General features: G+C 31.9%; 1 protein-coding gene across 2 annotated transcripts; it reads left to right on the top strand.

Annotated features, from left to right (window-relative positions):
- The first annotated feature begins 1905 nt into the window (after positions 1-1905).
- On the top strand, positions 1906-12813 carry LOC139482014 (acidic phospholipase A2 2-like). 2 transcript variants are annotated; one of them, XM_071265650.1, is made up of 6 exons: positions 1906-2069; positions 4329-4351; positions 5328-5376; positions 6266-6425; positions 9347-9477; positions 12123-12813. In XM_071265650.1, the coding sequence occupies exons 2-6, from the start codon at positions 4337-4339 to the stop codon at positions 12254-12256; spliced, it is 489 nt and encodes a 162-aa protein (XP_071121751.1). In that variant the 5' UTR covers positions 1906-2069; positions 4329-4336; the 3' UTR covers positions 12257-12813. The 2 variants fall into 2 exon arrangements, with proteins under 2 accessions (XP_071121751.1, XP_071121752.1); XM_071265651.1 differs by lacking the exon at positions 1906-2069 and adding an exon at positions 3666-3774.
- The last annotated feature ends 289 nt before the right edge of the window (positions 12814-13102 follow it).

Genomic DNA, 13102 nt, shown 5'->3' with positions numbered 1-13102 from the left:
TGTTGCATACTTTTACATCCCGCACATCCAAACGACTGCCCTTCGTTTCCTAAGCTTTTACAAAAGTACATATATGTTTTTTACCAGTCACCATTTTGATTGATATTGTTAACCTACAGTCTGTGCATTGTTAAGGTCGTTCGTCTTTTTTTTTTATTAAAAAAAAAACGAAAATACTTTTAAATATTGGTCTTCTATAATCCCAAAAAAATACCTCTTGTTTCAATTATACGTTATAAAACTTGTTACAGTTGAATGTACTTGCATCTACGTACACAAAGTACTTTTAATAAATAATAACACTATATAAGTAAGTAAGAATTATACTTCTTTTGAAATAAAAAGTTGTACGCACGATAAAGTTAGTTTTATTAAATTCATAAACCGAATCTAACATCACTTTGTTAAGGTAAAATGTTTAACGCACAGCGAAGTTTCGCAAAAGAACTGAATCGAACATAACATTATTTTAAAGTAAACAGTGGATCGTATGATAAAGTTCGTAACCAAAACAGAATCAAAACTTTCGAATTAAAAATAAGCAGGTCATATTTCATATCATGCGATTATTATATTTTACATGCATCTTCAAATAGTATAAACTTTTGATCTATGGCTCACTTTTTATCATTTCGAAACTTCAAACTGTTTCGAAAGGGTTAACGGCGTACACACGGCGTCCCGTGTATGATCCGTTATTAATAATTATAGTATAGACGTGTTCGCGTTATTTGAACGTATATACTGAATAATTAAGTAACTATTGTCGGGAAAGATGGACAAACAAATCTTAAAATCTAGAATTTGTTTTTGAAATGAGGCTTTGTACATGTTGTATTATGCCAACTTATCTGTATGGCACAATTCATGCATTATATACAGAGTGGATACGAAAATAGTCACGCATTTATTATACGGCTTTAAAATACAACCAGAACTCCTGCGGATAGTACATGATTATTTAAACAAAACAACTAAATACGTCCAGAACACAGACATAATATATTGTATTATAGTGTCACATACGAATATAGAACAATATCATACATCATAATATAAGTATAATAATAAAAATTTAAATCGAAGTTAAAATATCAGTTTCCAGCCATAACTGACTTATGAAACGGAAACTTTTATATATGCTGTATTAAATACAATAGTACTAAAATAATAATATTATAAAAATATGATACACTATTTGCATGCAGAGTGATCCGGATGCAGAACCGTGTACGGTTTATTATTTTTTTTAATTTACATTTGTATTTAATCAGTTTGCACGCCAATACAGTTTTACTGTTTCGTTTAGTTTTTCGTAGATCAATCACATTGTATAAATCCCATTTTTTTAAATATTTGTGCAATAGTTGTTGATGAATTATAATATACCAAACGCAGCATATGGTTGAGGCCAACACGATGTTACATTTACCTAGATAGCCATATTGACCTCGGACTTAGTCCTCAGTCTATATTCTTCCCTTATGTCTACATGTATGGAACGTCGCATCGACCTCATACAAAAGTCGATTGTTGCAAAAAGAAAAAAAACGGCCTTCAAATAAAACATTCAGTTTCTTTTCATTTAAAAAAAAAACAACAGTAAAATGTGGAGAGAGAGAGTACTTTAACTAAATGTCCAAGATCAAGAACATCACTCGCCTACCTTAGTATTAAAACTTTAAATTTAACCAAATCATCGTTTAATTGTATAAGTATTAACGTGAATCTGATAGATGACGATTTAATGGTTGTTTACAGGTATTAATTCTATTGAATAAGACTTTACTTAATAGCATTTTTTCATGTTGATTACGAACAATTATGAATATTACACCTTTGTTAAGTGATACGTGAAGATTCATCGTAACAATTCATAAGAATTTTGCTAGCATTTCGTTTGATAAAATATATTAAAAACATAACAATTATGCAAGTCTTGTCTTGATATATTGATGTGGGTGAAATTTGATGAAACGAACACAGATCGACGTAAACTGACGAAAACCAAACTCGCTCAGATTGTTGCCATAAACCATTGCAGCAAGTAGTGTCCTGTCACATTAAAGGTATGTAAATTATACTGGAATATAGTACTATTAATTTTCTAATTTTTTAATTTAAAAGTAAATTAAGAAAATATTTTTTTTATTATCCTTTAACAGATAAAATATAACTTTAATAGTAAGATAATCAGGAACATCATTGGTCTGCTTGGTGCAAACTTCTTCATTGGGAGGACATTGGCTCGAAACATAGCGGCATCGAACTACATGTACATGCTTAAAAATAGGAAAGGTCTCTAGTTTTTTTATGTGGTTCGTGTTGCTCAGTCTTGAGTATTGTATGTTGTATTTGGTATACTGTTGTCTGTCTTTTTGGTGTTTTTTTTTTTTTCGTAATTTGTTTTTGCCATGGCGTTATCAGTTTATTTTCAACTTATAACGCGCGTATAAATATGGATGTTCTTTTTGTATCTTACGCCTCTCTTTCCCTTCATACCCCAAGTATGCAGCATTAAGTATTGGTGGCCTGGAGCTGTTAAAATTGTCTGTAAATGTCCGTTTTTGTTGTAATAGCATGGCCAAAAAGAGTTTACACTACTGTATAACTTTGTTAAAGGAGAGATCAATAAGAACACTCCATCGAATACATAGAATGTAAGGCTGTTGCAAAGTATCATTGCATCGGGTATTTTTCGGATAATATCCATTTGCATATTTATGATTAAATTTAGTAAGACTTAAATATGGTGGTCATTGTAAATGTACACCTGTGCATGTATTGTTCTGATGATTGACAGTTGGTTACTTAACCCCCAGTGGCAAATAGTTCATGGAAGTTCAGAACCAGAACAAATTAACAATAACTACAGTACACATCAATATTTATCTTTTTCTAAAATCCACATATAAATAATCATATTCCTTGGGGCGGGCATTGTTCTGAGCATTACTGATGGTCGTTTACTGTTTATATTGTAGTTGTATATATGAAATATACTGTGACGTACAGAAAATAATATTACCGTAAGATAAATAAATTCAAAATATCAGGTTACAGTGCGTTGAGCCGAATCTAAAATATATTTTGTGAGCGTTCTGTGATGCGGTGTTGCTTGTAACTGTTTTCATGTGTTATGGGATAAAACAAAAAAAAACATGCCGTAATTGTAGAATAATGTAAATCTTTTATTTATCTTCCTACTTTTTTTCCTGTGAAGTATTTGACAAAGTTTTATAAAATGTCTTTTTTTGTAAAACCTCAACATTTGCAACTGACATTAAATATTCTAGTTATACAACATGTAAAGGTTTAATATATATCTACGCAGTTGTTTCAATAAGTTCAAACACTGTATCATTTAGTAAGAAATTAAACGTCTCTTGAATTTAAAAGTTGAATGTACGATGAAATAAATGTCGTTAAAGAACCGAATCGAAACACACGTCAACATTCTTTGAAGTAAATAGTTGAACGTACGAAGAAATTTCGTTTAAACCCAAATCAAATTTTTAAATAAACAAAATATGCATGAGTGATAAATATATATTATATAGATATATAAATAACATAAATGTAAAAGGTTAGATTTGATACCATGTGGTGAACTTATTATGTTTTAAGTACATCTTATCATATCTTAAACTCTTTGGCTCAGAATTTATAATTTTGAATTTCAAAATTGCATCGAAAGTGGTAGTGCAAATTAGTTATTTTCGCTACTTCATTTCAAACGTTGAGGAAATTAATACAAGTAGCTGTCATCATAAGGTAATTATCACTAAAACGTTACAATTACTAATTTACTAATCGGTATGTAATATTAGCCTATGTTTCCTGGCTCATTACTCTAGCCTATCGACGAAGTATTAGATTGGGTCAGGATGCCAGGCTAGATTAAATGTCCGAGAAGTACCGAACGTGTGTGGTATACATGAAAAAAAGGTAAAGTTGCAAAGCGTCACAATCGGTGTAGTGACAGGAAGCATGTGTTTGGGCGATTGTGAAAGTTGCCGATAAATTTGTGGTAAAGGGTTTCACAACATACACAAAATGACAAAACAAAAATATATTTATAAAAAAATAAAACTACTGACGTCAGAGGAATTTTTTTAATAATGACCGGTTAATAAATTCGTGGCAGGTTAAAGCAAATTTTCAAAAATGAAGCTGACCTACGGATTTTCTCGTTGTGTTGAATACTCAGTGGAGGCCTTTAACTGTTTTCTGCTTCTTGTCGGGTTGTTATTTATTTTACGCATTCCCTGTTTCAATACTAATTTTTATTGATAATTATGCTCAAAACAATTTCTCTTCTTTTTCAGAATCAATCATGATTTTCTTGCGTGTAAGTATATATTATGATACTTGATACCTTATTATTCTGTAACATTTTCCTATTTAATACTTTTAATTAATCATTTTATTTGGTTGATAAACCCAGTTGTTATGGTCACTTCCAATCCTTATAAAACTTTCCTATTGTAAAGTTTGTGTTAATATTTTCATAATACAATATTATTAACACCAAATTTATGTGCAACTTCCTCTGTTATTTTTTAGTCTTATATTATGTTTGTTTTTTATTTGGTTCATTTATGTTTCGGAGTTAAAGAGTGACGTCAATTTTCTCTAAACTAGTACACATTTTTTGTAAAAGGACCAGTCGAAGCCCACCTCCGAGTGCGAGATTTCCCCCGTGTGTTGAAGAGCCATTGGTTTGTGTTCTTTTCTTTGATCGGGTTGTCTGTCTGACAAAATATTCCCGTTTGAATTCTTAACTGTATAATGTATCCTTGTTATTACCGAATAACGATACTTGCCTCCTTTTTAGTGTGTGTCTTTGTCTTGTATTAGACTAGCCTCCCGTATTTTGTACATGTACTAAACATAAATTATAGATAAACAATTATTAAATAATACATTACTTAGTTATGAACGAATTACTGCAGTTCAATCTAGTAATTGTTATACCAACCTGACCAGTGTGCAGTGATTAACACCGTAAAACCTGAAATAGAATCCTGATGAAATATTTTCCATTTTGCAAGCTTCAATTCAAATGTACATTCTATATTCGAATCCCAGGCCCGTAGCCAGGAATGTCCAAGGTGGAAAGGGGGGGGGGGTGTGTATTTGGACGCACAAACTCGACTTTAACAGTCACAATTCGAACAAAACATTGACTTTAACAGTGCTTATTTGTTTTCAAGGGTGGTTGGTCCGAACCCCCCTGGCAACGGGTATGGAACCGGAAGTCCGCTTACAGTATTGCGACTATTGTGTTAGGATTCCAGACCGTAATTAACTATTTTGTATTTCAGTATATGGCAGCATGTGCTTTGTTCATCATTGTGATTTCAAATCCCGCAGGTAAGCCTCTTGCACTGAAGATGTCATGACTAAACACGATCATTGTTTACCATTGAAAAAAAAGAAGACTATTTATAATGTATAAATTATTTCAAAGAACTTCACTTGAACGCATTTTCTATACTTTCTAAATAATGAACAACGCAGCCAGACGATCAAACACGGGGCGCACATCTGATTTGCGCGAGCTTTTATCTCATTGCATAAAATGGTAACGTGATCAATTAATTTCTTATGCTAGTTTAAGCTGTCAATCATTTTATTTATATTACAAATTTTATATACCATGTCTCTTACTTAGGATTCGTTTGTTTAAATTTTGTTAACTCGTAAAAACTATGGTATACATAGTGCTTGTAACCGATCTATCATGTATTACTACATGAGTTTAGCCATACAATTTTGTATACATAGCCGGAGAATTGGAGTAAAATGTTTTATATCTAATGTTTTTGTATGAAGTTTTAAATATACCGTGTTCATCACTTATTCTAAAAGTACATTTCCTCAGCACAGATCAGTTTACGGAGAATTTTCACCACTCTGTCTAAGTTAAAGTCAGCTAGACTAAGAATTAGTTGTTTTACAGATTGTATGACAAATATTCTACTTGATGAAAATGCTAAATTTATGATGATAGTTAATAAAACTGATTACTTAAAAAATACACAAAAATGTATCATTCAACCGATGAAATTAGAACAACGAAACGTTCAATAATTGTCATTTAAATTTCAAACGGCGAAATTTTCCAATACAAAAAGTCCTATGACATGTATGATAAAGAGTTAATTAAGTTTTTACATGCCTTGAATCAGTAAAGTAACTGAGAATTGCATGTAACGTGTATGTCCATGTATATGCTAATATATTAATTACTTTATTTCAGAAAGACACGAAAAACGGGGTACAATCCAAAAGAAAGCTTGGTGGAATTTTACGTATCAGATGTTGTCTATTTTTGGATTGGGTAATTCCCTTTTTCTCTTTGACTATGGCTGTTTTTGTGGATATCGGGGTCATGGTGAATCAGTTGACACGATCGACAAGTAAGTTTAACATCATGAGTCACCAATAATGGATACACATTTAAGATATCCGAATGTTATACACATCCTTTATATATATTCATAATTTCAAGGTGCGGGGTTCTTCTCAATGTGTTTAAGATTCATTTGAGGCCTTGTGCTGTTTTCTGCTCCTTGGTCGGGTTGTTGTCCTTTTGACACATTCATTATTACTATTCTCGGTATCATTTTATCGCCCGATTTAAAAAAACTGGAACTTCAAGTTTTGTCAACAAGAGTAATCTAATCCAGTACTAAATAACATGAAATGCGGGATGTATAAATACGCAGACTCGTCGAATCGAAATAGGGGAAAAAAATGTCATGTCCGACTCTTTGATTGGTCTGTGTGTTGTTTCTTTGAAGTCAAAATATCTACCCCTATTACCTTCTTTCCTCTTGGTCAATTTTGGATTTCTAATCTTACAACCCAGTTTGTCCAGTGAATAAACTCATCGTAGATACCAGGACTAAATTGAACAGAACCCATTTTTTTAATGTGTTATCGTTCTACATATGCACGAACTAATTGCCACTGGACGTACTGAAAACAAAAATTCAACAATCCAATGCTGGGGATACCGTTAACACCAAGCCTGAGAGGGTTTACATTTAAATCTTTAGTGCTAGATTTTTTGAAATTACAATACTTGTATCAGTGTGCGACCATCATTCATTTGGATGGACATATCATATTATCAATTAAGGTAGATCATAGGTATATATTTCTAAAATAGAATTTTCTAATACTTTGCCAAAATGAACATTTTACTATGCTTTTTTCAAAAATATAATAAAAAGTATGGGTCACCGTGCTATTTTCCAAGTTATGAGTCGTTGAAAACTGCTTAAATTTGGTTAGATTGTTCATGAAAAAAACACATTTGTGTGCATAAAAAAAATCTGTGAGATAGAATCTTGAAATAAATTGTGAGAAGATAGGTTTTATAATATGTTTTATGAAAACAAAAAGAAAAAATGTGTCACCGAACTTGTTTTCTTGCTACAAGTAAAAATCTAAAATTTCCCTATCAGTCCAGTATATATTTTTTACTAAAAGAGTTATCTCCCCTTAAATAGCTTATTTGTAAAAATTTATTCTAAAAACACAAAATTTAATTTTTGGTTAAATATTTTAAGTTATACAATAAATCACCAAGTTTTCTTTTTAGAAGTAAATAGTCTATCAAATAAATGGCAAATATGTCTCCAAATTTGCAGATTCCGTCAAATAACTAGACCATTTTTGTACTGGGATTGTACAATCTAAGATGGCGGTATACCATGAATCTACCTTAAATTTGGGAAATCATTTGTTCAATGATCTGACATCACAGTTAGTGTGGTTTCGGATTGAATACGATATTTATGAAAGATAATTGTTCATAATGATTTTTTAAAATTAATATTGCTTAAAAACATTTAGCTAAGTGTATAATTGTGTATATATATGTCAATAAACATTTATAAATAAAAACTGATTGCCCTTTTGACATTGTGCCAATAATTACTTACTGACATAGGTTCTTTCGAATTGATATTTAACTAATTGGTATAGTATCTTAAGCTGAATTGTCGCGTATAAATGAATATGACATTCGACCTTCAAGGTCAAATAATTGATATTTCCACATATCCACATCGAAACCGTATATACTTGATCGTCAATGAAAGACTTTTCTAAACAACCAATGATAAGGATTTGCTCCTGAGGGCTATGGTCTATTCCTTCACAAAGTAAATCGTTCAATATCTCAACATTTTTTTAAAATATCCACCCAACAATTACATATTTTTTTCTATATTCCTAAAGTAATAGCCTTGCTAAGACGTTTATTTTTGTTCAGCGTAGAATCTGTTTCCAGGATACTACTAGTTAAAATAAATATTATTATAAAAAAGAAGATGTGGTATACTTGCCAATGAGACAACTCTCCACTAGATACCAAATGACACAGAAATTAACAACTATAGGTCACCGTACAGCCTTCAACAATAAGCAAAGCCCATAACGCATAGTCAACTTTAAAATGCCCCGAAATGACAAATGTAAAACAATTCAAACGAGAAAACTAACGGCCTAATTTTTTGTACAAAAATGAACGAAAAACAAATATGTAACACAGCAACAAACGACAACCACCGAATGACAGGCTCCTTACTTGGGACAGGCACATATATACAGAATGTGAGGGGTTATTCATGTTAGCAGGATCCCAACCTTTCCCCTAACATGGGACAGTGGTGTAACATTACGACATAAGAACGAACTATAAAAATCAGTTGAAAAAGGCCTTACTCATCAGATGGATCCAAATAGATATACTACACAGATTGGACGTCTTAAAATTTTAAAGACGTCGAAATTATTTAAAATACCAGGACACATGCCCCAATCCCTTAATGTCATTGATTGAAAAATATATTGAAAACAATCCCTAAATTAGATATATCCAATAGAAATGTATAGGTTTTATTCACCGGGTACATGTGACATTTCGTTTGTAATAAGAATTCTACAGGTACAGCCAAACTTGAAAAAACAAATATTTTTTATTTTTTTTATTTGAGCTTCCCGTGCGGAAAGAAATACATGAAATCTTTAAAAATTATCATAAGGTCTGCTATTAATTCAGATTCATTTTAAGCAAGTCCCTTTGTACTACGTAGTATACTGTAATTACAGATTTTTTGAATATATTCAAACCCAACATATTGCCAAGGTAACAGTAATTGTTATTAAATTTATCAATTAAACGACGGATCTTTATTGGGTCCTTCAACCGATACCCCCCCCCCCCTCCCCTATTAAAAAGTATAGAAAAAAGGAAAAATGATATAAATGTTGCAATACCCTGTTACCATGATACATGTACCAGTATCGTGTTATTTTTTATTTATAGTTGCTGTCAAGTCCACGACGCTTGCTACACCATGGTAGAAGAGGAAAACAAATGCTGGTTTCATCCTAAATGGACGCCTTATGATTATATTATTTCTAACGTAACAGGGAAAAACAGAGTAGAATGTAAAGGTACGATTAATATAATTAATTACAAATGTATAAGTTTTTCAGTACAAAAACATATTTTAACCGGATTTCCGATGGGGATGTTCCGGCGGGCTAGTGGGCGTCTGCCAAACGGTGCCCGTGCATTTACTCATGAACCATTGAACCGTTTTAATATGTTGTTACTGGTGGCAAAATGGAGGTCAAAGTCTAATATTGGTGATTTTAACTTTTACCGTTCTTGAGGTATAATGGTCCTTGTAAAAGACAGCATCTAAATGTTACAGCCGATTGCATTGAGTTTGTAGGCAAAGGTAATTTCTTTGGTTAGCTTGCTTGTTAGCTGAACCGTGAAGTCAGTGTAAGGTTAGTTAAACTACCCTTCTTTAAGAGTAGACTAGTCCGACAGATAACCAATCTATCTGTCTGTAGAACTAGGCTACTTTAAAAGGAGGTAGTATACAGTCTTTTGTTGTGTTATTTGGTATTGATTGACACTTTAGTAGTACTTTGTATCGTTTGTGATCTTGTTTAACTTTTTGTCAAGGTTTGTTTTGTCCACGGAGTTTTGAATGTTGTCTTAATGTCAATCATCTCTTTTCAATGATCATACGAAGAAGCAATTTCACATCTTTGATATCTGCAAGTCAAACATGTATAATGTCAATGTTGTCTTTTTCACTTTTGCAATTTAAATACCGCCTCTTTTGGGAAGATATATAATATCCATAGATATATAAATTTTTTAACGTACTGATTCCCAGATATGATCTCTGTGTTTCATCTCATAGAGACACAACTTGGGAATGTTACCGGTATAGAAAAATATGGTAGCGCCTAAAATTTAATTCTTAGTAAGTCTACAAAAATAGAAGGTAGTGGTAGTATAGAATTTTAGTATAAGTTTAAACTTTTAGAAATTCAGGGCATATAAATGTTGAAAATATGCCACACTGCACAGCTCTATATATTTTTTTATCTTTAAATAAAATAGTGTTGAATAATATAGTAGTGTAGATCAACTTTCCGTTCTGGGATATAATTTTTCACAGAACTTCATATTAAGGTGGTACCCAACACTTTCATTAAAATTAATTTGGCTCGTTTAATTTTCATAAAATTTTGACAAAGTATTTACTTTGACCCTTTAACAAAAATATAAGAATTTCTAACATTTTGAACCAACCATTTTATCAGAAAAAATACACTGGTTATATAGCAGTTTGACAAACGCCAATTTTGATCACTGAGAAGCTTAATATTCCCTTTACAACACAGCGTAATTAAAACGTTTAGCTGACTTTACAGAGTTACAGTTGTATCTCCCTGTAGTGTTAGGTACCACCTTAAAAGTGGCACAGTTTTAGCCGCAAAGGGAGTTCCTATGGGAAATTACATTGTCTTTATTTACAGAATTGCAACCTTGAGTATACATCAATATCTGAAATGAGTCATACTACTAGTATTCCCTAAAACAGTTGAAAAAAAAATAATGGTCTTCTTGTTTAAACAAAAGATTGTTTCTAGGTATATGATATGTTTGGCGCATCATGTAAATGTAGCGGAATTTGATGAGACTGTTATTAAAGTGATAGGGTTAGCGCTATAGAACCAGGTTTAATCCACCATTTTCTACATTTGAAAATGCCTGTACCAAGTCAGGAATATGACAGTTCTTGTCCATTCGTTTTTGATGCGTTTTGTTTTTTGATTTTGCCATGTGATTATGGACTTTTCAAATTGATTTTCCTCTGAGTTCAGTATTTTTGTGATTTTACTTTTTTCAGTAAATTTGCGTGTTTGTCCTCTGTTTTTACACTGCTTTATAGTTGCCTTTGAAAAACAAACAGGACACAACGAAAATAAAAAAAAAACCTGGTTTGCCCTATTGCATTTTTTGATGAGTGGATTGTTTTATTAGGGATTGCTAACCGACCAGTGACAAATATTAGATACAAAATCCGAAGAATGCATTTAAATGGGATATATTGAATTATATACATATATACATGTTGGTGTTTAACGCTACTTTCGGCTTTATATCATGGGGTTAGTTATTTTTAGAGGAAGACCAGAGAAACCCATATACCATAGACAGAAAAACTGACAATCCTAGTCAATTAAGATTAGAGTCAAACGCATCTGCCACGTTCAGACTTCGAACCCACAACCTTATTGTCGACAAGCTGCTGGTATAATAGTAGTTGAACTACTTAGACCAATCGACCACCGAATCCCCCGACAACATATTCAGTCGGACCCTTTATGTACCAGTTCATAATGTAACACTATATACATGTTTGTTTAAGAATAAAATTAGAATACGGATATCCAGTAAAAAGCTTTAAAACGTATGGAAGCTATTTAAAAATTTGAAAAAACTGGGCGTTTACATTATGATCTTTTAGGAACATTATGGTGTTCGGTCTGTGCGTCCGTTCGTTCGTTCGTCCGTCTGTCCCGCTTCAGGTTAAAGGTTTTGGTCAAGGTAGTTTTTGATGAAGTTGAAGTCCAATCGATTTGAAAATTAGTACACATGTTCCCTATGATAATTTTTTATGATCTTTCTAATTTAAAAGCCAAAATAGAGTTTTGACCCCAATATCACGGTCGATTTAACATATAAAATGAAAGTATGAGTGACGCATTCTTGTTTGGTTTTTTTTCAGACGAAAAAGACAGTTGTCATTGGGATGTGTGTATGTGTGAAAAGATTTTTGTAGATTGTATCCATTTACACATTGACGAATACAACGATGAAAGCTTATTTTTAGATACAGAAGAAAAGTGCGAAGAGAGATAGAATCTACACGCAATGTCTTTAATGTGCTATCGTGCTATTTACATATACATTTTGTACTAGTTAACAATTTAATACTTTATTTACACTCAGACACAAAATATGTGTTACATGAGAAAACATATACAATTTGAGATCGAATTTATCATAATATATGATAAATAGGACAAACTGTTTCATTATCCAGTAAAAAATATTCATTTGCAAAGCAAATACATTACATATGATTAAAAGAATTTGACAATATTGGAAAGATAGAAAAAAAACGTGTTATTGAACAAAGAGGTCAATTTTTTTTGCGGAAACTGATAACAAAAGTCGATATTTAATTTCTAAGATGAGATTAAAGTATTCAAATATCTTCAAAGGCCTGATTCAAAAATTTAAGCAGACTATTTTCATCTTTAAAGTTTGAAGTTTTATAATATTTTAAATTGTTTGGTGAAATATGATTTTTGAAATTACAAAAATCAAAAAGTTCGGTATTTGCCTGAGATCAGTGCACGTGGTTTTGATGAGACAATAGCAGTCTGTAGATATTAAACTTATTAGGCAACCATTACCTTGGTACAGTGAATCAAACTTCATTATATATGGAAAATGCATAGCATTGTATCGTTTCTTGTGATGACTAGTATAGTTATTTATACTGCACTCGTTCTATTTGAGCAGTCAAAATGCGTTGACTGTATATTTCTATGTCATATACAGTCACTGACCAGATATTCGGCCCGAAACGGGAAAATAGCTCGGCACAGCCTCGCATTTCCCCGTTTCTAAGCCTCATCCTTATATCGTTGATATGTCAACTCAATGCACTATTATTGTCTATTTACTAAATTGCTACCT

The sequence above is a fragment of the Mytilus edulis genome, chromosome 7 (assembly GCF_963676685.1).
Source record: "Mytilus edulis chromosome 7, xbMytEdul2.2, whole genome shotgun sequence".
Classification (NCBI taxonomy): Eukaryota; Metazoa; Mollusca; class Bivalvia; order Mytilida; family Mytilidae; genus Mytilus; species Mytilus edulis.
Note: the sequence above shows the minus strand (reverse complement) of the source record. Positions and strands in the feature narration are given on the sequence as shown.